General features: G+C 33.5%; 1 protein-coding gene and 1 non-coding gene across 2 annotated transcripts in view; both read left to right on the top strand.

Moving 5' to 3' along the window:
• Positions 1-17,123, top strand: part of LOC113080254 (short transient receptor potential channel 3) — a 31,310-nt gene extending 14,187 nt beyond the window's left edge. Inside the window, exons 4-12 of the mRNA XM_026252460.1 lie at positions 3,495-3,659; positions 4,845-5,061; positions 9,444-9,677; positions 9,911-10,175; positions 11,642-11,837; positions 13,220-13,429; positions 15,883-15,966; positions 16,122-16,197; positions 16,526-17,123. Of these exons, the coding sequence (XP_026108245.1) occupies positions 3,495-3,659; positions 4,845-5,061; positions 9,444-9,677; positions 9,911-10,175; positions 11,642-11,837; positions 13,220-13,429; positions 15,883-15,966; positions 16,122-16,197; positions 16,526-16,668 (1,590 nt within the window). The 3' untranslated portion in view covers positions 16,669-17,123. The remainder of the gene's footprint in view (positions 1-3,494; positions 3,660-4,844; positions 5,062-9,443; positions 9,678-9,910; positions 10,176-11,641; positions 11,838-13,219; positions 13,430-15,882; positions 15,967-16,121; positions 16,198-16,525) is intronic.
• A 3,033-nt stretch (positions 17,124-20,156) lies between these two features.
• On the top strand, positions 20,157-20,239 carry trnal-cag (transfer RNA leucine (anticodon CAG)). The gene has a single exon. It is a non-coding gene; the product is annotated as a tRNA-Leu (tRNA).
• The last annotated feature ends 1,851 nt before the right edge of the window (positions 20,240-22,090 follow it).

The raw sequence follows: 22,090 nt of genomic DNA, 5'->3' as shown, positions 1-22,090 counted from the left end.
ACTGCTTTCACCTGGCCATGATGAGGGGCCTGCTGCTGCAGGGTCTGAAACGGAAATATATGGCTTCAAATGGTTGCTAAAATATCCTTTATTGTCATAATACCTTTTTTAAAGTGTAGGCTAAGTACAAGTTAATTGCTGATTATTTGTCTGTTTAAAATAAATGCAGACTATAGAATCACAGGGTACACTAAATACCAAACTAGACATTCAGTCTTTACGTTTTAAAATAAGTAATTTTAAATCATTAAGATGTGCATTAAACTGATAACAATCCTGAGCATGCGCGAGCTAATTTGCATAACAATGCGGTAAAATAGGCGCTAATGATCTGTGTTTTCGGGGGTGTTAGATTTTGACAATGGAGGGAAATATACAGTGTTTTCATGTAAACTTCTGACACTGGGGAGAACTCCTCCAAGAGTAGATATTTATGTTATGACAATGTCAATGCTCGATTATGCATTTGGAGCTCACCTTTCTTTTCAAAAAACTGAGTGAGCAACTGCTTGCCCTCATTTGCCTTTCTCTCTTTAATCTTCGTTTCTTTTCGTTTTTGAGCCCCTGATTTTCCTTTCTTAAGGAAAGACATGACTCTTCCCCTGTCTTCCTAGTTAATATCACGGCTAACTCCAGCTCCTGTCTTATTTTACTGTCTATGCTCCTGTCTCATTAACTGATACACCGCTGGTCCGCAGCTGAAGCACCTGAACTGCGGGTCGTACCATTTACATTGATTCGAGAGGGGTGGTGGGGCCCTGCACAGAATGAAAATGACTTTGTTATACCAAACCAGTGCCTAACTACAAGTTTTTTTATTTGTACATAAATGCTATACAAATGTTAGTGCATGTAAATGTATGTATAGAAAACTGACTTTTAAGGGCCCCTCCCCTGCCTCGGGCCCTGGGTACTCGGTACCCTTTACCCCCCCAGTCCGACGCCCCTGTCCACATGGCCCACTCGACCATAAACAGACTGAGGAGTGTAGGTGCCAATAATAATAACTATATATAGATAATAACTTCATAATTGCAAGGTCATGTTGCATGGTTTTGATTTTGGTAGATGGTCTGAGATTATTCACTGTCTCCTTGTGTGCGTGAGATCCATTGGTTTTGTGGAGAGCAGCAATTGCTTGGTGTTTCTGCTGAAGTAAATTATGCTTGGAGGGAATCCAAACGGCAGTGATAGACCCTTGAAAAGTTTCCTGAGGTGTTGTCTTCATCTCAGGTTACACTAACACAACAATGGTACCTTTCTCAACAGCCTGGCGAAGCTCCAATCTGATCAGGGTCCACAGGTTTATATCTGTCTGCTGGTAACGCCAGCTAACCCACAATGCAATCAAGACTCATTGCACCGAGAGGCCCATTACATCCTTGAGTGTGGTACACATCACTTTTGTCCAGTACATCACTTCATTTTTGTCTTTATCTAGACAGAAACCTATTTTTCCACTGCACAATCTCAGAAACCAACTACTGTCTAAGATTATTAATGTGCATACAGTAAATTACATTATTTTTTAATAACGTCTTCAAAAATGTTCTAAAACATTGACATGTCCAGTTTTCTTGTCATGATTAGAACATTAAAGGTTACACAAACAATCTGAAAAAAAAAGTTATTTGAACATTGTTTAAATATGAGATATGGTGAGATATTATCTATAATATTTAATGTATTGATATTAAACTTTGTATATGATCTATAGTCATCTAATATAGCTATATTTGAATATTGTAGCATATATAATATACATAATATTTTAATATATGATGTAAATGTGATATGTTAACATATTTTACAATATATTATAATATAATAACATTTTAATAATTAATTTTTTATGGTAGAACATTACATGTAATAACATATATATATATATATATATATATATATATATATATATATATATATATATATATATATATATATATATAAGCAAAAGCACTAAAACTGGATGTCCCTGTTCTAAGATATTTCATTCTCTTTTCTCAGTAGTCTAATTGTAGTCTGTTATTCCTAGCTGTTCTCCTGCCCTGAGTTCACATTCTTTCATATAATTATGTGGATGTATTTTCATATCATTTATTCTGAGCCTCGTAATTTATGGCAGGAAGAGGTTTATAGGACAGGCGTGAAATTAACACCTGTTTGTCTCTCAGGACTCAAATTAATTAACCTACTACCTTAATAGAGAACGACAGGCACACGGGAGGTGGTGTGTGTTTGTGTGTGTGTGTGTGTGTGTGTGTGTGTGTGTGTGTGTGTGTGTGTGTGTGTGTGTATGTGGCCCACAAAACTTAGTTTGAAATGTAGAGGGTTTCCATGAACTTTGATAGCAAAACTTCTAACTAACACTCTTACAGGTAAAACTGTTTCTTTAGAATACCTGAGCCATGTTACTGCCTTCAACCACACATTCTCTCTTCAGACATATTGCAATGTCAGCAAACCTGGACATGGAAAATTATCAAGTGTAAAAAAAATAAAAAATAATAATTACTTCAGCAAGATGTCATTTACTGATATAATATTACTTATGTGAAAGTTAATAATTATTCTAAGAGTCTTGAAAACATTTACAGTAATAATAAGCAGTGTTATATCACTAGTGTAGTTTTTATGAATATTCTGAATATTTTTTTATTTTAATATTTTCTAGGTTTTTTTTAATGTCCATATTTGTATTATGTTTTTGCTTAGGGGTTTAGCACATCAAGGTAAAGTAATTAGAAAGACTAATAAGAAATGTTTTGGTAATTAGCTAGTTGAAATAAAACAATACGTTTATTATGATTATTATTGCAAAAAAACAAAGTTGCAAAGTTCTTTAAACAAAGCCATATTCCTTTATTTGTAGTGTTAAACTGTAAAAGATTTTTACGAGTTTGCATCAATTAAAAAGGTACACATTTGTACTTAAAGAGTGCAATTTAATATATGTTAAAAAAATTTTTTTATATATAATATAATAACTGAATTTGCATAATCATTACTCCAGTCTTGTCTGTGTGTGTGTGTGTTTATGCTTTTACGAATAGAAACTTCAAAATATATATATTTTTTATAGTAAATACAGTAATGAATAGTATGAATACAGTAAAGCTTTATTTGAAGCCTTTATACATAATGAATTATAAATGTATTTTTAATGTATTACTTAGGCCCTGTAATGCACCTTACAATGCATGAGCTCATGAATAATTGTAAACACAGATACACAGTACATTATAATACTTTTCCATTAGTTGCTACACCTTTAGAAAGTATAATGCTTTAAAAGGAAATCTACTTTAAAAAGGAATCTACAAATATCATAATTTTTGCATTAGCATTAAGAATTTTAGCTTTAGATATAATTATACATAAAGATACAATGCTTTACAATGTACATTATAAATGAATATGCAGGATACATAAAGGCTTCAAGAAAGGTGCTTCCAAAAACCTAGAGTTATATCATGAATCTGTCTTTGTTTCTGCAGTTTGTGGCTCATCCGAACTGTCAGCAGCAGTTGCTGACGATCTGGTATGAGAATCTGTCTGGTCTTCGGGAGCAAACCACTGCAGTGAAGTGTCTGGTGGTTTTGGTGGTGGCGCTGGGACTCCCTCTGCTAGCTGTGTGGTACTGGTTTGCTCCATGCAGTAAAGTAAGCCACATTAAAAACCTGTCAAAAACATGCCTGGGTCCTGCAGTAACCATTTTAGACACACTCGTTATTTAGCATTTACTTAGAATTTAGTGTTAGTATTTTATCTGCTGATGTCAACTTTATGTAGTCACTTTTGTTTCTATGATGGTAAATGGTAAATGGACTGCATTTATATAGCGCTTTCAACAGACCCATGGCCATCCAAAGCCTCACGTTCACCCATTCACACACTCATTCATACACCAACAGCGATATTTTTTATGATGCTATTATAGTTAGTCAAAACTAAAATTATAAATAAAAACATAAAAATGTAAAATAAAATAGTAACATAAAATGTTACTTAACCATAAAAAAAAGATATTTTAATACATCAGGTTAAACTCTATGAAAAAGATAAATATTTCCTGCAAACAGTATTTCCTATTTCCTTATTTCAAATAAGGTTCCTTTTGTTTTTTTATGGTTTTAGTCAACTATAATAACCCTGGCAGGTGACACATTTGCAATACCAAAATGACAGAAAGTCTTATTGTCTCAGAATAGACAGCTACTTGTGAATGCTGCCATCATAGTCTCTCTTTATTTTTCTCAGCTCATGTCCAGTTAATTTCTCACAAAGCCATTAAAAAAATTCTATAAATTGAAATAATATAGAAAATAAAATAATTTATATATAAATATATTTCAGCAATAGATGCCAAGGAAACATTTTCTTGTTTATTTAGTTTAACTTGATGTACTAAATAAAACTGAAATAAGAATAAATACAAATTATATAGATGTGCAGTATAAAACTACTAAAAATGACAAAAAATAAAATAAATAAAAACATTTATAAAAATAAATAAAAACTGATCTAAAATATTAATACAAACTATAATAGAATGCTGCTGTCTACAGTATCTGCCATTTATAAGATGCGTGCAGTGCTACATTATAAAAAATATTTTTTAAAGATAGAGATAAAACAAAGATCATTGAAGTTTTACCAAAATGCTATTTCAGTCTTTCTACAGTATTTCTAATTTCATATTTAATTCAGTATTTTACATGCCATTTCTTTGTAATTATTTGTGAAATTTACCAGTAATTGAGTAAAAATGCTTTCAAAGTCAATTTTACCCAAATATATATATTTTTTTTTCAGTATAATGAGTTTGTGTTCCCATGTTTTCTCAGCTTGGTAAAGTACTACGCAGTCCTTTTATGAAGTTTGTTGCTCATGCGGCCTCCTTCATCATCTTCCTCTGTCTGCTGGTGTTCAATGCATCCGATCGCTTCGAAGGCATCACCACCCTTCCCAACGTCACCGTCACTGACTACCCTCTCCAGATCTTCAGAGTCAAGACCACACAATTCTCCTGGACAGAAATACTGATCATGGTCTGGGTAGCAGGTAATGCACCAACATTGGTAATCAATATTCATTCATTTATATGATTTCAGCTCTACATGATCCCTTTGTACAACCAACATTAAGACCAAAAGAGATTTGCAAGGGATTCGATGAGAAGTTAATCTCATTACTGTCTAGGAGAAGCAACTGAGAGGTTGTAGAGATCTCATTAGTGCTTGTTCTTTCGTATATAAAATTTTAGTATTACAGCCATTTATTCAAAAGACTGCAATATTTATTTCCTACACTGTCAGAAGTAGAGTTCCTCACTTCAGGACCAAAGCAGGATGATTAATCGTGATTAATCGCATCCAAAATAAAAGTTATTGTTTACATAATAAATGTGTGTGTACTGTGTATATTTATTATGTATATATAAAGACACACACATACAGCATATATTTCGATGTATTAACATGTATATAAATATAAATGTTTTAATATATAAACTAGGGCTGGTCAAGTTAACACATTAATTGATTAATGCCGATAATTATTTTATAGCACATTAACAAAAACAAAAAAAATCATTATGAAAGTCCATTGCTCACTGGCTCTGAATATACATACAGACAAATCATGGGGCACAGGAGGGAATGCTCCCGATCAAATTATTTAGGCTAAGCATCCCCTTACCAAAGTTTATTTTATTAAGTATTCTTAAGAAAATTTCAAGTATATTTTTAAGTATACTTTATGTAGCAAGTATACAAATATCAGTGTTCTCGTAGTATACTAGAACATTGAAATATCTTCTTCACTTGGTTTTTTTTTTTAATTCTGTACAGAATGTGTACTAGCGCCCTCTACTGTATAGCAATGAAAACACAGATTCTAGGAGCACAAGTATAGCTAAAATATATTTAGACTTTTTGTATAAGTCAAGTATTCTTAAATGAGTACATAAAAAGTAAACTAAAAGCATATTTTCCTAATTTGAGTTTAAAAGAAGTATACTAATAGCACACTTGAATAAACTTCTTTTTCGCGATGGTCAGCATACACAAACCACTGTCTACTGTCATTTTAAAAGAAAAGAATGCAACGAGCTCGTAATCACAGCTTCATAAATGGGAAATAGGAAGTATCTGATAGCACGTGAAGACAGCAGAGAAGCTCTTGCTCAGCACAGTGGAGTGCATTGTTTTGTTAACTTTGTGGTTTATTGTTTTGAGTCGTATGGGACGCGGTAACACATGTCCCTCTCACAATATATTGCTTTACACGTCTATTCCTTTTGCCGTTCAGAAATATTCACGCAATCATGCAGCATATATCAGAAGATCTGCACTCCGGCACAGTTAGCGCTCACACTCACTGATCTACAGATAACTGAACCGCGCTCTTGCCCAACTCTTCCAATGGAATGCATTATTAGTTTTGTTTACAACAATGTGATTAATTGTGATTAATCTCAGACAATCATGCGATTAATCATGATTTTTTTTTTACATTATCATTGCCCAGCACTATTATAAACATATATTTATTATATAAACATAATATATTTGTAAAAAAATATATGTATGTGTGTATACACAGCACACACACATATATTAGTAAACAAAAAACTGGAATTTGTAATTAATTACATTAATTGCTATTAATCGTTTGACAGCACTAATTATTATGCATAATTACATGGAAGTAACCCTAATCCTTACACGTTTGGGGTTGGTCAGAATTTTTTGTTTTTTAAATAAGTCTCTTATGCTCAACAAGGCTTTATTTATTTGATCAAAAATAGAGTAAAAAATTTGCAATATTATTTAACTTTAAATTTAAAGTAACTGTTTTCTATTTAAATACATTTTAAAATGTAATGTATTCCTTTGATGCAAAGCTGAATTTTCAGCATCGTTAGTCCAATCCTTCAGAAATCATTCTAATATGCTGATTTGATCCTCAAGAAATTAACTTATTATTAGTTAGTTAGTTAGTTCTTTCTTTGAAACAGCGTTACCTGAACTAGGTACCTGATACCTGAGCTTATTTTTGAGGACGTTTCAAGGTTCAATGCTCACTTTAAGAAACTCAAAACAAGCAAACAAACACTGTTCAGCATATTATTTTAGAGTCATTTAAAACTAGGAATGTTCATTTATCACTGTCACATTGTGAAAGGATCTAGTAATGCAAGGCTTTTCACGGGCAATGCATCATTGAGAGGGCAAACTGCAGATTGGATTGGGTTTAGAACATTTTCCTATTCCGTTTGTGGTTCGGAGAGTTCACCCACGCTGAGTGCACCTCATTACATTTGATGTATGAAAATGTTTCGCCATTTCATCCAGGACAAAATTCTGGGGTAACGCATTAAATAAGGGAAACTAATATGTGTTGCATGCCATGTGATGTTTGCATCTGTTATTTTTCATTTTAAGGGTGATTAAGGGCGAGTTTTTTTTGGATTGTTTTCATCTTCTTATCATGAAATTGAGTTTATCATTAAGTCAGTGTCACCAAATATAATGTGCTGTTGCTGCAGTGTTCTTTATAATTCATGACACCATGTGACTTTTGCTTGTTTGCTTGCATGGTGCAAACATCTAAAAGCGTTGCTTGGCTTCCATCGGAATAGTGACAGAGTGACGATCTTTCAGTCGGTGATGACACCTTTGACATGTTATAAGTGTAAAAGCCATCCTTGTTGTGCTTAGAAGTGACCATGCGCGAAGGCCATTAATAGGTTGACCTTTTTTTAAACCAAGCACACACTACAAGTCTTGAGTGTGCACTAAGCTTATGGATAATTGGATTTTTAAATGTAAGATATAGTGTGTTTAGAATGTGTTTGGAATGTTTGTTCAAAGTGTGTGTTCAGATGTTCATTGAAAGTGTGATTTTAGAATGTTTTCCCATAGTGTGTTTAGAATGTTCATTCATGGTGTGTTCAGAATGTTCATTTCAAGTGTGCATTCAGATTGGATGTTCAGATTGTTTATAGTGAGTCTTTAAAACATTTACTGACAGTGTGTTCGGAATGTTCATTCAAAGTGTGTTTTTAGAATATTTGTTCATAGTGTGTTCAGAATGTTCATTCAAACAGTATTTTTTTTTCTTTCAGAATGTGATTATAGTGCTCATACAAGTGTAACATTGTGGAAGTGTGTGTGGGAAGGTCCATTATATTGTGGTGATGGCTGAGGGCTCAACATGCCTCCTCTGAACCCAAACCTCTGACTGGTCCCCCTTCAACACAACCTCCTGTCACTGTTCTCGCTCAGTCGAATGGCTTCTGCTGAAATAAGGCATTTAGTTTTGGAGATAAAAAAAAAAAAAACCTTTCCATCTAGCTTGCTTTTAGTGTGAGAGTGAATTGTGTGAAGTTTTTCATTAATTGGATTTCCTTTGGCATTCTTCTGGCTTCGATTTAAAATTAAAGATATAATGCAATGTAATTCGCTGAGGCTCCATCATAATTCTCCTATCAGGCTGTGTTCTCCTCAGGCTCTTTGATTTGTCTGATTAGTTCTCTCTCTCTTTTGATCTCTTCCTCACCTCTTATGTTCTGATGTCTCAGTATCTCAATATGACCTCAGTCCACAATCTGTTTTGTCAGCTCCATGATTTTCTTATCTGATTGACTGAGTAAATGTTACAAATCCATGCCCAACTTTTACCTTTTAAAATAATATGTAAGAAATAAGGAATTTATATATAATATATACAAAATATATGTTGTTCAATGTGTCAATTTTTGAATTTGACGTTTTGTGATAAAAAATTATTTAATAAATACATTTATTTTTTATTTGTTTATTTTTTAAATAACAGTTTTTAGTAAATAAATAAACTGCAAAGTTCATTTTATCAATATTCAATAATAATTTATTACAAATGTGTTTCATTTGATTACAAAACAAAACATTTACCGTAATACAAGAAAAAAAAACCTCTATAATAAAATGTCCAAATGTATAATGGTTATATGAGTTTTGGGGTCGAAATGTGCTTAATTGTCCATCAATTTTCAAAAAACATTTCTTATGCAAAAATGTATTTATCTGAATATGTGACCTGGATATGATTTTGTGAAATTTGCCTCACTATTCTCGTCTATTTTTCATATATCTACACAAATACATCAGAATTGCCTTCCATTGTTTTTACACGTTCATTCTAGCACATTTCCATCAATCTGTTTTCCGTCAGAAAGAGAGAATGAAGGATGAATGTTTAGGTATTTTCTGGCACAGTGTAGATGCTTGAATTGCTTGAGTTTGAAGTTACCACAAGAAATGATAACTACACTGCAAAACAGGTCTTGTTAAGTTCATTCAACTCGCACAAAAAAGCTTATTTCTATTTTCAGCTACACTGCATAGAATGCTTATAAGCTACTGCTGTGTTGACCCTAAATACGCCTCTGTTTTCTGCAGGAATGATGTGGTCGGAGTGTAAGGAGCTCTGGACGGAGGGGCCGAGGGAATATATCATGCAGCTGTGGAACCTTCTGGATTTCGGCATGCTCTCCATCTTCATCGCTTCATTCACAGCCCGCTTTTTCGCCTTCCTACAAGCAATGAAAGCCCAGGAGTATGTGGATGAGAAGATCCACGCTCCAGACCTCTCAATGGTCACGCTGCCACCAGATATCAAATATTTCACATACGGTGAGAGAGTATGTGTATCTGTATCTGTATCTGTACACACAAGCAATTAACATTATGTTCTATATGAATATTGGTAGTTTTATATTATAAATAAAAACATGATTAAATGTAATGATTTCTTTACAGGCACGGATTTGCTGATGGGTGTGCACACTATAGTAATTTGTTCCATTTTTGTTACTTGAAACTAAATAAATGTAAATGGACTAAACTTAAATTTCCTGTATTTTCAGCGAGAGATAAGTGGGTTCCGTCGGATCCTCAGCTGATCTCTGAGGGTCTGTACGCCATCGCTGTGGTCCTGAGCTTCTCTCGGATCGCCTACATCCTCCCGGCCAACGAGAGCTTCGGGCCGCTGCAGATCTCTCTGGGACGAACCGTGAAGGACATCTTCAAGTTCATGGTCCTCTTCATCATGGTCTTCCTCGCATTCATGATTGGCATGTTCATCCTTTACTCTTACTACCTGGGGGCAAAGGTTAACCCCGCCTTCACCACGTGAGTGACATGCATGTTCTGCAATGCATATTGAGGAAAATATAAAACATATGTATAATTATGGATGTGTATAAGTATACATATTTTCAAATGCACTAGTTGAGTTAACCAGGTATATATGGATTAGTTAATGTTTACACATTCTTGTGCTAAAGTCCATTAGTAAATAGTAGTCCATTAGTCCAAAGTAATTACAGATAAAACAAAAATGCAAAAAACAGGCCAGTTAAATTAACTAGTGAACCTCAGAAACTGATTAGTCAGCTGTTGCAATGACTAGATGACAGTTTTACAGTTAACTTTACAATTAATTATAGAAATTAATTTTAACATCTTAAAATTATTTTTTATAAAACTGACTAGTCAGTGTTGCAATGACCATTATGACCAACTTAACACATATTTTTAAATACTTCAAAGCAATTCGTTTTACAAAAATTATTTGGATATCTTAAAATGATTTTTCTTTTTTAAAAGATTTTTTTTTTTGCATCAGTTTAGTTACATTATTTAGTTTAATTAGCAATTAATTCTACCAAAATGATTCTGAAATTGTTTTAAACTCAAAATAACAAGATTATAGACAATTTATTATTAGATTTTTTTTTATTTGCCTTGTTTTAGGTGGACTTTTTTTGTTTCTCATTTTACCACGATAAATGCGACTTTTGTGCAAGATGGTCATAAATATACCACATGCGGCTGATCAACTCAAAGTAAGGCTCTGTGTTCTGTCAGGCGGAGCATCTGTAGTGAATGTGTCAGTCCTGTGAAATGAACTCTTGGTTTCCCAGCATCAAATGTGAGGTTGTCAAGTATACTGGAGGTCATTTCACACTAGAGTGCCTCCAGCGGGATGAGGTTTGTTTCACAGCAGGTCAGAGGTGATCAAACAAGACCTACAAGTCAGCTTGTGTGTGTGTGTGTGTGTGTGTGCGCAGCCTGGTCTTATTGTTTACATAGGTATTAATACGTAACATTTACAAGCACAAAACATACATTTCGTACATTTTTATTGATGCTAAAGCAAATCGCTACGTATTTTTATTTTTAAAAAAAAACTAAATATATTTACGTATCTTTTATATAATTAAGATGTTCATATTAATGAATTTTTTTTATCATTTTATCAGTAAGCGATTTAGATTTTTAGACATTTTGACCTACCCCAAACCTAAACCTACCCATTTTATAGCGAATATTAAAAGGATATAAAATGCAATTGATCTAAATAAAGATTTTAGTAACAATTTAGCATTCAAAATATTTTTATAGTCGCTAATACGACTCCTACCTCTAAGCCTAATCATAGCTGTTTATGTAACGTTACAGTATAAGAAAAACATGATCAATGCAATTACAATCAAGTTTGAAGGACAAACAGTTACTGAATTTTTTTTCAAAATGGATTGTGGACACTTCATGTTGACTTTAAACATTCTTTTCGCTCTTGTGTGTGTTCACAGGGTTGAGGAGAGTTTTAAAACTCTCTTTTGGTCCATATTCGGGCTGTCTGAAGTCTCTTCTGTGGTGCTAAAATACGATCATAAATTTATTGAGAACATTGGCTATGTGCTGTACGGGATCTACAATGTTACCATGGTGGTGGTTCTGCTCAACATGCTCATTGCCATGATCAACAGCTCGTACCAGGAAATAGAGGTGAGCTGTCTTTCAGTGCTCTCTTTAGAGAATCCCACACGAGTTTAGAGTTTGCATTCAGATTGAGTGTGAGATCACCAACACCGATACTTGTGCCAAAATGAGACCTAAGAGCAAGCTAATCATAATCAAGATTTACAAAGCTGTGATTGAGAGGTGAATAGAAAGAAAAAACTTCCACACACTTTTGAACCCTTTTTTGTTCACCAGTGGATCTTCTGCAGTGAATGGGTGCTGTTAAAAAAGCTGATAAAAAGATCACAATAATCCACAATCTCCATCAATTAACATCTTGTGAAGTGAAAAGTGGGTTTGTTATAAACAAATCCATCAAGACATTTTTAAAGGAATAGTTAACCCAAAATGACTTTTTTCCTGAATAGAACAGTTAAGAAGGTATTTAGCTGAAACCGTTTTGTGATTGATAAAATGTCAAAGTCTCAATAAAGCATAATAAGGAACACAAAATAAATATACCTGTGGATTCTGATTAAATATTGATGTCTTTTGAAGCTAAACGACTGATCAGTTCAAGAAACTGAACATCTTTCTATCCATAATATTGTTTAATCCAGTAAAGTCACCACGTCTGAATCAGGAGAGAAATATGCAGATCAAGCACAGTTTACAATCAAAAACAGTCCAAAACAGTTCTATACAGATGTTTCAGTGGGCTTTGATGTGAAGGAAATCATAGAAATCATATTTTCACTTCACAAGACTGAATTGATGTACTGGAATTGTGTGGATTATAGTGTTGTTTTTATCCACTATTTTGACTCTCATTCTGACGGCACCCATTCACTGCAGAGGATCCACTGGTGAGCAAGTGATGTAATGCTAAATTATTTAAGATCTGTTCCCTTGAAGAAACTCACTCATCTACATCTTTGAAGGCCTAAAGATGAGTACATTTTCAGCTAATTTTCATATATGCCTTTAATTAAAGTCTTCTTTGCCAAAAATATGTCTGGAATCAGATCAAACTTGTCCTCTGTGTTTCCAATTGTCCCCTGGGAGAAAAATAATGTCTGAGGCTTTTGATAACGCTGCTGTTAAAATGACTGTAATCTTGCAGAAGGACTCTTAGATGGGGTTTTGACTCTCACTGAGCAATTATACTTGAGCAAATGGCCCATACTTCAGATTTCTGGAGAAGAGGCATTTAGTGTCTATTGCTGACCGAAAATGTAACACTGAACCTCAGCTTAACCCTTGCCATGCTGAAAATTCTAGACCTAATTAAGTTTTCCTGGTCAAAAATGACTGGACTTTTTTAAAAAATCTCTCATTATGCTATATTATCAAACATTTTCATTTATCAAAAAAATGTAAACAATTCTAATAGTTTTATACCGTATCTAACATTTTGTTTTTTGCAGGATGACGCAGATGTGGAGTGGAAGTTCGCTCGGTCTAAACTCTGGCTCTCATATTTTGACAACGGCAAGACTCTCCCGCCTCCGTTCAGCATCGTCCCCAGCCCGAAGTCCTTCTATCTGTGTGTCAAGAGACTGGTCAACCTGCTGCGGTGTCGCCCGCGCCGCCTGAAGAAAGACGTGGAGCTGGGCACGGACAACTCCAAGTCCAGAGTATGTGCTTGCTGATGAGGATTGTTTTTATTTGTGTGTCAGGGTTGCACAAAATACTGATTTTAAGAAATGTATTTTTCAGTTCATGAGCGTGAATTTAAATTGAATTGGCCAAAATACACAGAAAGTTGAATCAATACATTAAATCTACATGTACAATGCAAATGTTTACATTATATACAAACACACAAATATAATATTTATATTTAATATATTTAGTCAGTAGATATTTGAAAAATGAATTTCTGAAATTTGTTTACCTGAATTTAAAAATACAGTATACAATGTCTTATAGTGTTTACGTTTGAATCTTCAAAAAGTAGATGTATAACATTTTATCATTCATCTAATTTTATATATTATACATATGTAAAGTGAAACCCCCTGTACCACAAAACCAGTCTTAGGTGGCTGGGGTTATTTATATCAATAGCCAAAAAACATTTTATGGGTCAAATTTATCAATTTTTCTCTTTTGCCAAAAATAGCATTGCTAAGGGCCTCATTCAGTATTTTTTTTTTTTTTGCACCCTCAGATTCCTGAATTTAAAATCATTGTATCTCTGTGTGTGAAGGAGCTCTTGAATGATGCATGATATCTTTCCTCCTCCAGTTCCCTCTTTCTTAAATCTGTAGCCTGACACAGTTCTCCACCTTCTTTTTTTTAAAGGATGAAGTACCTCTCCACCATCCGCCCTGCTCTCAGTGTGATAATTCACTCAACACCATTCATTTTCTGTCTCCATTCTTAATAAGTCTGTCCTTTTTGTCCAGTGAGAGCCACAATGATCTATCTGTCCAATAAAGCCCAGATAATACCTCCCTATTTAATTAACTTATCGACATTTCCCAATCCAAACCGTTTTTTAGTGTTTCCATGAAAAAAGACAGATAGTTCTCTTTATTTAGCCTACGGAGAGAATCGATGGCGTTTCAATGCAGAACTGAGGGGAGCAAACTCTGATGAAGAGGTGAAATCATTGCTTCCTCGGGGCAAATGTCACTTCATCTCCTGTGCGAGCGTGAGCACATGACCACAAAACCATGAGAGTAACCGCATTATTGAGATTCATCTGTGGCAGAGGCCTCCATCTAATTCACTCTGATCAGTTCAGCGTCTCCCGTGGGCTGCGTAATTGAAAAACTGAGGAGAACATGTGCAGAGCAGCGTCTACAAAAGACACGGAAGAGAGGGGCTCATCTGCTGGATGCTTGCATGACTGCTGTTGTTGATGTTGAATCAGTCGCGAGGGCATCAGGGAACATTCACTCATGCACAGGGACAGTCACGCTGTTATGAGCTCAAGTATATAATCACATTAGATTGTAATTTGTTTCAACCACAGATGGTTGAGTCTGTCTTTACAGTGGGAACTGTTGAACTACACTGTAAGAAGTCTGTAAAATAGGGGCGCAATGTCCTGTTAGGGGTGTTTTACAGGTGTTTTCTTGTATTTTGCAAATCATTGCATTATATTTTAGGGTTGATGGAAATGTCCATTGATGGATTACTGGATACTGTCCTGGCAGAAAATTGCCATTGCATTTTCTGTCTTCTGTTTGAGAATTGCTGTTATTTTAGTGTTAATTGCTATAGTATTTTAGTGATGTTTTAAATATCTTGTATTTTCAGTTTATATTTTAATTTAGTTTAAGTTCTTTTATTATATGCTTTTGGCATTTTTATTCATTATTGTTGTTTTTTCAGTATTTTCCAATAATTCTAGCTTTAATGTAGTAAAATATACTACAAATATATAATATTCCGTATAGCCTTTTAATATTTCTTAAAATTTCCTTTTTTAGTTTTAGTTTTAGAACTTAAGCTTAAAGTAAAATTAGATATTTAGCCTTGGAAAACAACTGAAATAACTGCAAGTTTTTATTATTATTATTATTATTATTATAAATATTTTAATGTATTTTATTTTATTTCAGTTTTATTTCAATTTCTAAAAAACATTTTTTTATGGTTTCAGTTAACACTAACAACAATGCTGAGAAAGTCTTCAGTCATTTCAGTGATTTGTTACGCCCCCTGGAGGCCAAAAATTATAGATAATTTTATTTTACATAAATTTGCTTCTGAAATTTGATCCGTTTGATCCATTAAACATTATTGTCTCAATTTTATTGTTATTTTTGATTAATTTCTTTTTATTAACTGTTAACTTAATTATTTGAATTATTAACTGTAAAAATGGCTACATGTAATTTCTTCATCTGTTAACATTTACATTTACATTTACATATATTATATTATTATAGAATGGATGGATAGAGATATATCTCATATTAATATCGTATTATACATAGGTTTTGTTGTGTTGAAATTGGAATTATCAATTGTGAAATTTCAGTGGTTTTGATCTCAACTACTGAAATCTGGTAATCAGTTATTGAAAACCCCTGCGAGATCATCATCAGTAATCAATATTTCTCAATGCTTACAGCTGAACCTCTTTACCCAGTCTAACATGAGGATGCCAGACTCTCACAGCTTCAACAGCATCCTAAATCAACCCACACGCTATCAGGCAAGACCTCCGTCATCTCTCTCTCTCTCTCTCTCTCTCTCTCTCTCTCTCTCTCTCTCTCTCTCTCTCTCTCTCGCTCCTATGATGAATTATCACTGCAGAATTCACCCTTATCCATTTCTCTGATCTTCATTTTGTCTGATTCCCTCACACAGCAAATTATGAAGCGTCTCATCAAACGCTATGTACTGAAAGCACAAGTGGACAAAGAAAATGATGAAGTGAACGAAGGTGAAGTGTGACTTACACTTACAATGAGAACTAGTCGGATATTAAAAAAGGATGACTCTATGATAAATCTAATATGATTAGGATGTAATAATTCTCAAAGTTTATGTAGGAGTAAGTCTGACAAAAACATGTTGCATCTCATAACTGAAAGAAAGAAAAATCATATTTCGATTATAGAATATTAAGCCTATTTAAGGATCATTAGGAGTTTTTATTATTATTATTATTATTATTATTATTATTATTGCAGGACAATTATGCATATTTTTACCCTCAAATGTTCTTGACAGTGTTGCTATTTTCATATATATTTGTGTTTGATCTGTAGGCGAGCTGAAGGAGATCAAGCAGGATATTTCCAGTCTGAGATATGAGCTGCTGGAGGAGAAATCTCAGGCCACAGAAGAACTCTCACTCCTCATACAGACACTCAGTGACAAACTCAACCCACGATCTGTCCATCCACACTGACACAAAGCAACGGTGAAGTCATTCTTTATCTGAAATAATTTAATATGCAGGGATCCCGAGCTCTGTCTAAACAATAGCAGATGAGGGCATAAAATATACACTTCTTCTTTAAGTTACTGTTAACTAAGGTAAAATGTGGGTCACTCTACTGGACAGTGTTTTGTTTTCTTTTGTTTTGTTGATTGACAGCTCCACTCAAAGATTTTTGTATTCGAATTTCACATACAATTTCCAGCCATTAAGGTTACACAGGTAAAAAAAAAAAAAAAATTATAAATAAAATAATAATAATAATACATTTAATGCATATTTGTCAGTCATACATAAATGGCTTTCAGAAAGATTCAGTATTTCAAAAATGTTAATGTCTTTGAGATGCTGTTTTAGCTCTATTCATATTTTGAATCTAGTTTTATTTATTTTACATTTTATTTTCATTTTAGTTAACGTTTTTAAAGTTCAAATTTTTCATTATATTTCTGAATATAGTTTATTAAATGATTTAAGTTTTCATTATTTTAGTTAATTAATTAGTACATTTGATTAATCCAAATTAAAATAAGAAAAATCACCTGGGCAATTAGCTGAAGAAAGTTTTTTTTTTTTTTTTTTTTTTTTTTTTATTTTATAAGTTGCATTTAAGTAAAATGTATTCAGATTGCTCAGCATAAATCTGTTCATTGTAAAAACAATTACATTTATTCAGTAAAATATCCAAATAGTTAAAATATAGATTTAAACAAATTATTATTGGTGTTAAATATATATAATTGTGTACTGTATTTAAAATGCATTCATTTTATGACTATTAAAAAACTTGGTAACCTGTTTTATTTATGGATGACTGACACATATACATCACAGTATGTTTAGTTCATGTTATTTTTTTTTATTTATATTTAGTGGTTGTTTGTTCCACATCTGTGATCATGCATTTATGTAAAATAGTGGTAATTCTGAATATTTTAATTAGCTAAATGTACAGTATTTCTCTTTAAGCTTTAGGCAGGGATGTTAGTTGCATCTGTCTTTATCCATTCCCAGAATTCCTTGAGAACCTGTATTAGAGTAATTGTAAAACTTCAAATTTAATAGATGAAATATTAGTGGTCATGTGTCCATAAACCCTCGAGCACAAATCTATGCAGGGTCAATGTTTGTCTCTACATCACAGTTGGCAACATCTTACAGATTATTTTTAATAATATTATTTATTGTTACAGTCACTTTAGTTGTTGTTTTGTTACAGTCACTTCAACTGTGTGCACAAAAGTTAATTAGCTGTTTACTTTTTTGTTTAACTCATATTCAGGAATTGTTGCCTGAATCTTATTTTAAGCAATAGTTTGTCCAAAAATGCAAATTCTATCATCATCATTTATCAAACCCATATTATTTATTCGTGTGAAATACAAAGGGAAGACATTTGAGATGTGTTTTTTTTTTTTTTTTTTGGTTTTGTGACGTCAGAGCAGAACTAGGCTTGTGGAGATTATGATATCATATTTAAAATGTTTTGTGTAAAAACCTGGACTTTGAGAACCGATGTCGTTCAGCTGAGGGTTTTTTCAGTGTCATCATGAATGATCGATCCATAGAGGGCGCCGTCTCATTTCACAAAGTGTAACTGTTCTTAAAAGAAAAATCAAGGCTCTCTTGATGAATTATTTATGTAGGCTAAATCCAAATGAGTAGATGTTATATTTCATGATAGACACAGTATATCTGCAGCAGCAGGCAGTATATATTTCATCAGATCAGAGCAAGGCTACTCAACAACAACACAAATATGTGTGAGAATGTCAATTCAGATTTGCTTTTGCTTGCATTTTCGTTTCATTTCCTTAAATGTATAAGCTATGCATTATTTTCATATAAACATTACATGATTTTAGTGGGAAATCTGAGAAATTTACCTATAAATATTACTGTAATACAATAGCATTGAGACTCTAAATTTGAAATTTGTAATGTTTTCTATATAAAATCTATTCATGAAAACAAATGTGTTGTAATTCATTTATTGTGAGCACATCACACAGGTCTACAAGTGAAACCTAAAGTAAATGTCTTTAACAGTGCCATCGCAAACCATTCTGCAAGTGTGTTAATATCAGAATCAGATCTATTGAAACAAACACGCTTTCGATGAGATCTTTTCACAGAGAGGTTCTTCTGGTCCTTCATCAGTGCTGATACAAATTAGACAAGACCGTTACTAAAGCTTTACACAATCCTTTAAATAACTGAAATACAGATTAATCAGTGTTCTTAAGAATGCTTTGATGTCTACACTACACATCCACAACTTAAATCCACCTTGAGGATACTGCTTTTGATATTCAATGTTTTCCCCTTTATGCCAACATACAGAGTCAGGTTTATATGAAAGTGTGTTTCTTTAATCACCTCACATGGTCTGACCCTCAGGAGTCACAGCAGAACATTCTGGAGAAGTTATTTATGATGTCCCATGGTTCAGTTGTGACATTAAATATTATATAAAGGGCCTGCTAACAATAAATGTCTATACGCAGTGACGAAAGCTGTGCTATTTTGAAGAAATGGTATTAATTTCAACACAACAACACATATAAAATACCATTTGTAAATGAACAGATAAATAGTAAAAAAAAATATTTTACTCTATACGGTTTACTCACAGTTTGTCTAAAGAAAAATAGGCCTAGCTGAAATTACAAAATAGTAAAAATAGTCAGATGTAATAGGCCTATTAAAATACATCTCGAGTGGAAAAGTTGTATTTTTTATTTCACTGGTTAAATTTAATATTTTAAAGTTTTGACCTGTGGATTTTGGTATTAAAACATAAAAAAATTCTAAATTATAACAGTAGCTATAGAGAACCCACTATAATTAAGAAACAAAACATAAATGTATTGTCCCGTTTGAATGTTATATATATATATATATATATATATATATATATATATATATATATATATATATATATATATATATATATATATTATATTTTGACCTCTGAACAAGGAAATGTTTTCAGGAATCTGGTTAGCTATCAGGAAAACCACCTTAGAGGCAATTCACCTCAGGAAAATAAGATTTAATAAAAATCTGTCTGTCTTATAAAATGCGTTAAATTTAGCCAAAAAGATCAACATCCATAATGCATTTATATAAATGGCAAAATCATGATATACCGTATTTATGTCAAGTCTAGTTCATTTTATTTGAATAGCTCTTTTCACATTACATGTCATTTTTGCTGAAAATCGTCCTCTAAACCAAGCAGCCACCCTCTTTTTTTCAAGCATGTTCAAATAAACCCTGGGGATTTTATTATGCATTGCGTTTACAGGGGCGTTTTTCCTTTCTGGCAAGTGTTATTATTCACTTCTGTTGCAACTTTCATAAAGACTGATGACTGTATAAATGTTTACATTCTGTGACAGATCTACATAATAAGCCTAGTTGTACTCGCATTCTGTGCACGAGTGTGCTCATGAGTCAGGATGGCCGAGCGGTCTAAGGCGCTACGTTCAGGTCGTAGTCTCCTCTGGAGGCGTGGGTTCGAATCCCACTTCTGACAAACACACTTTTTCTTTGAAAAGAATCCTAAAACACAATGCTGCTGTTATCACACAACACCAACAAATGAGTGGCCGACAGAAGTGCTCTACAGGAAATCTACACATTTATATTTGTAAGCCGTTTTTCTTTTTTGTCTCAGTGAAAAGCATGTGTATCTTTCAGGACACACCCAATCATTCAAATATAAACAAGTTCAACCTTAGCCATATTTTTTCTTTTGTCATATCACAAAGAAGCATGCCTCAAACAATGAGTTCAGATTACAAACCATTAATTACCCAGACCTTGTTTAACATGGTTTACCTTTCTGTGATGCTCATTAAATATTTAGGAACAAATTTGTTGGACCATTTTAGTAATTTTATAAAAAAAGAAAAGAAAAGGTAATTGTTGACTCTTTATCTAACAATTCAGATTTTTTTTCAGAATTGTGAGATAAAAGGACTGTGACAGATACAGGCTTCCGTAGAAATGGTAACGGAGTAACACTGTGACAACTAGCCCCAGTATTTCTCATGTAAAGCATAGTGTCTAAAAATTCTGTGTTTTACATACTTTTGTGTGACTATTGTCTTTATCTTGTTTAGTTCAGTAATGCACAGCATGTTTGCTTTTCATTGGCGTTTTATTAAGTATGTGATTAGCGAACTTGTAACATTGCACCTTGTTTGTTTGATTTGTGTGGGTGTATAGGAATTACTCACATCCTGGCGCTGATTCTTTACAGAGTTCAGCACTACTTTATAATCCCTTGTTAAATTATTAACATGAAATATAGCTATCTTCTCTTATCATTACAAGTTGGTATCATTTAATGGTTTTACTGATGTACATTCATTCAGGCAAATATCACATTAACCACTTAATACATTAAACACTAACATACTGTATAGGACTGAGCATCACTTTTAAATATTAAGTCCAGTTCATCTAAACCTGTCCAAACAATTTGCACCTAAACATTTCATGAGGATCCAGAAAGCAGAGTGTTAACTGGGAGCTGTAACATGATAGTTTGGGAATTGAATGGTGTTTTGGCATGCTGTCTGCAGGTGGTGTGATTAGCAGTGACAACAGGCAAGAAAGAAAAGGAGGGACCTTGCATGTATGAACATACATTTTTCTTGGCCTGAATGCATGGGCGTGTGCTTCTATACTGTATGTCTGTATTATCATCATGACATGACAGTCTTTACTGAACAATATAGAAATGTTAAAGGGGGGGTGAAATGCTATTTCATGCATACTGAGTTTTTTACACTGTTAAAGAGTTGGATTCCCATGCTAAACATGGACAAAGTTTCAAAAATTAAGTTGTACGTTTGAAGGAGTATTTTTGTTCCAAAAAAACCTCTTCCGGTTTGTCACAAGTTTCGGAAAGTTTTTTTCGAGTATGGCTCTGTGTGACGTTAGATGGAGCGGAATTTCCTTATATGGGTCCTAAGGCACTTCTGCCGGAAGAGCGCGCGCTCCCGTATAGCAGAGCAGAGAGAGGCTGTGCACAGCCTGATCAGAGCGAGAGCGTCGAGAAAAGTCACAAAAGAAGTGTGTTTTTGGTTACCAGGGCAAGACAACCCTGCACAGATTACCAAAAGAGAAACAGCATTAAGGGACCAGTGGATGGAGTTTATTTTTACAGAGCATCAACGGAGTTGTGCAAGTGTTTTTGTTTGTTCCCTGCATTTCGGATTGCACATAGTTTATATTTCTTAAGGATAATTCAGTCCCAACGGAAAAGGGTCACAATTGTGTGTTGGAACCACATGCGGTGAGTAAAACTGCTTCAAATATCTCTGTGTTGTTAACTTAGCTATCAGCACGTAAGCACATCAAGTAAACAACATGCGAT

The sequence above is a fragment of the Carassius auratus genome, unplaced genomic scaffold (assembly GCF_003368295.1).
Source record: "Carassius auratus strain Wakin unplaced genomic scaffold, ASM336829v1 scaf_tig00030555, whole genome shotgun sequence".
NCBI lineage: Eukaryota > Metazoa > Chordata > Actinopteri > Cypriniformes > Cyprinidae > Carassius > Carassius auratus.
This window is presented reverse-complemented; position numbering and strand designations above follow the sequence as displayed.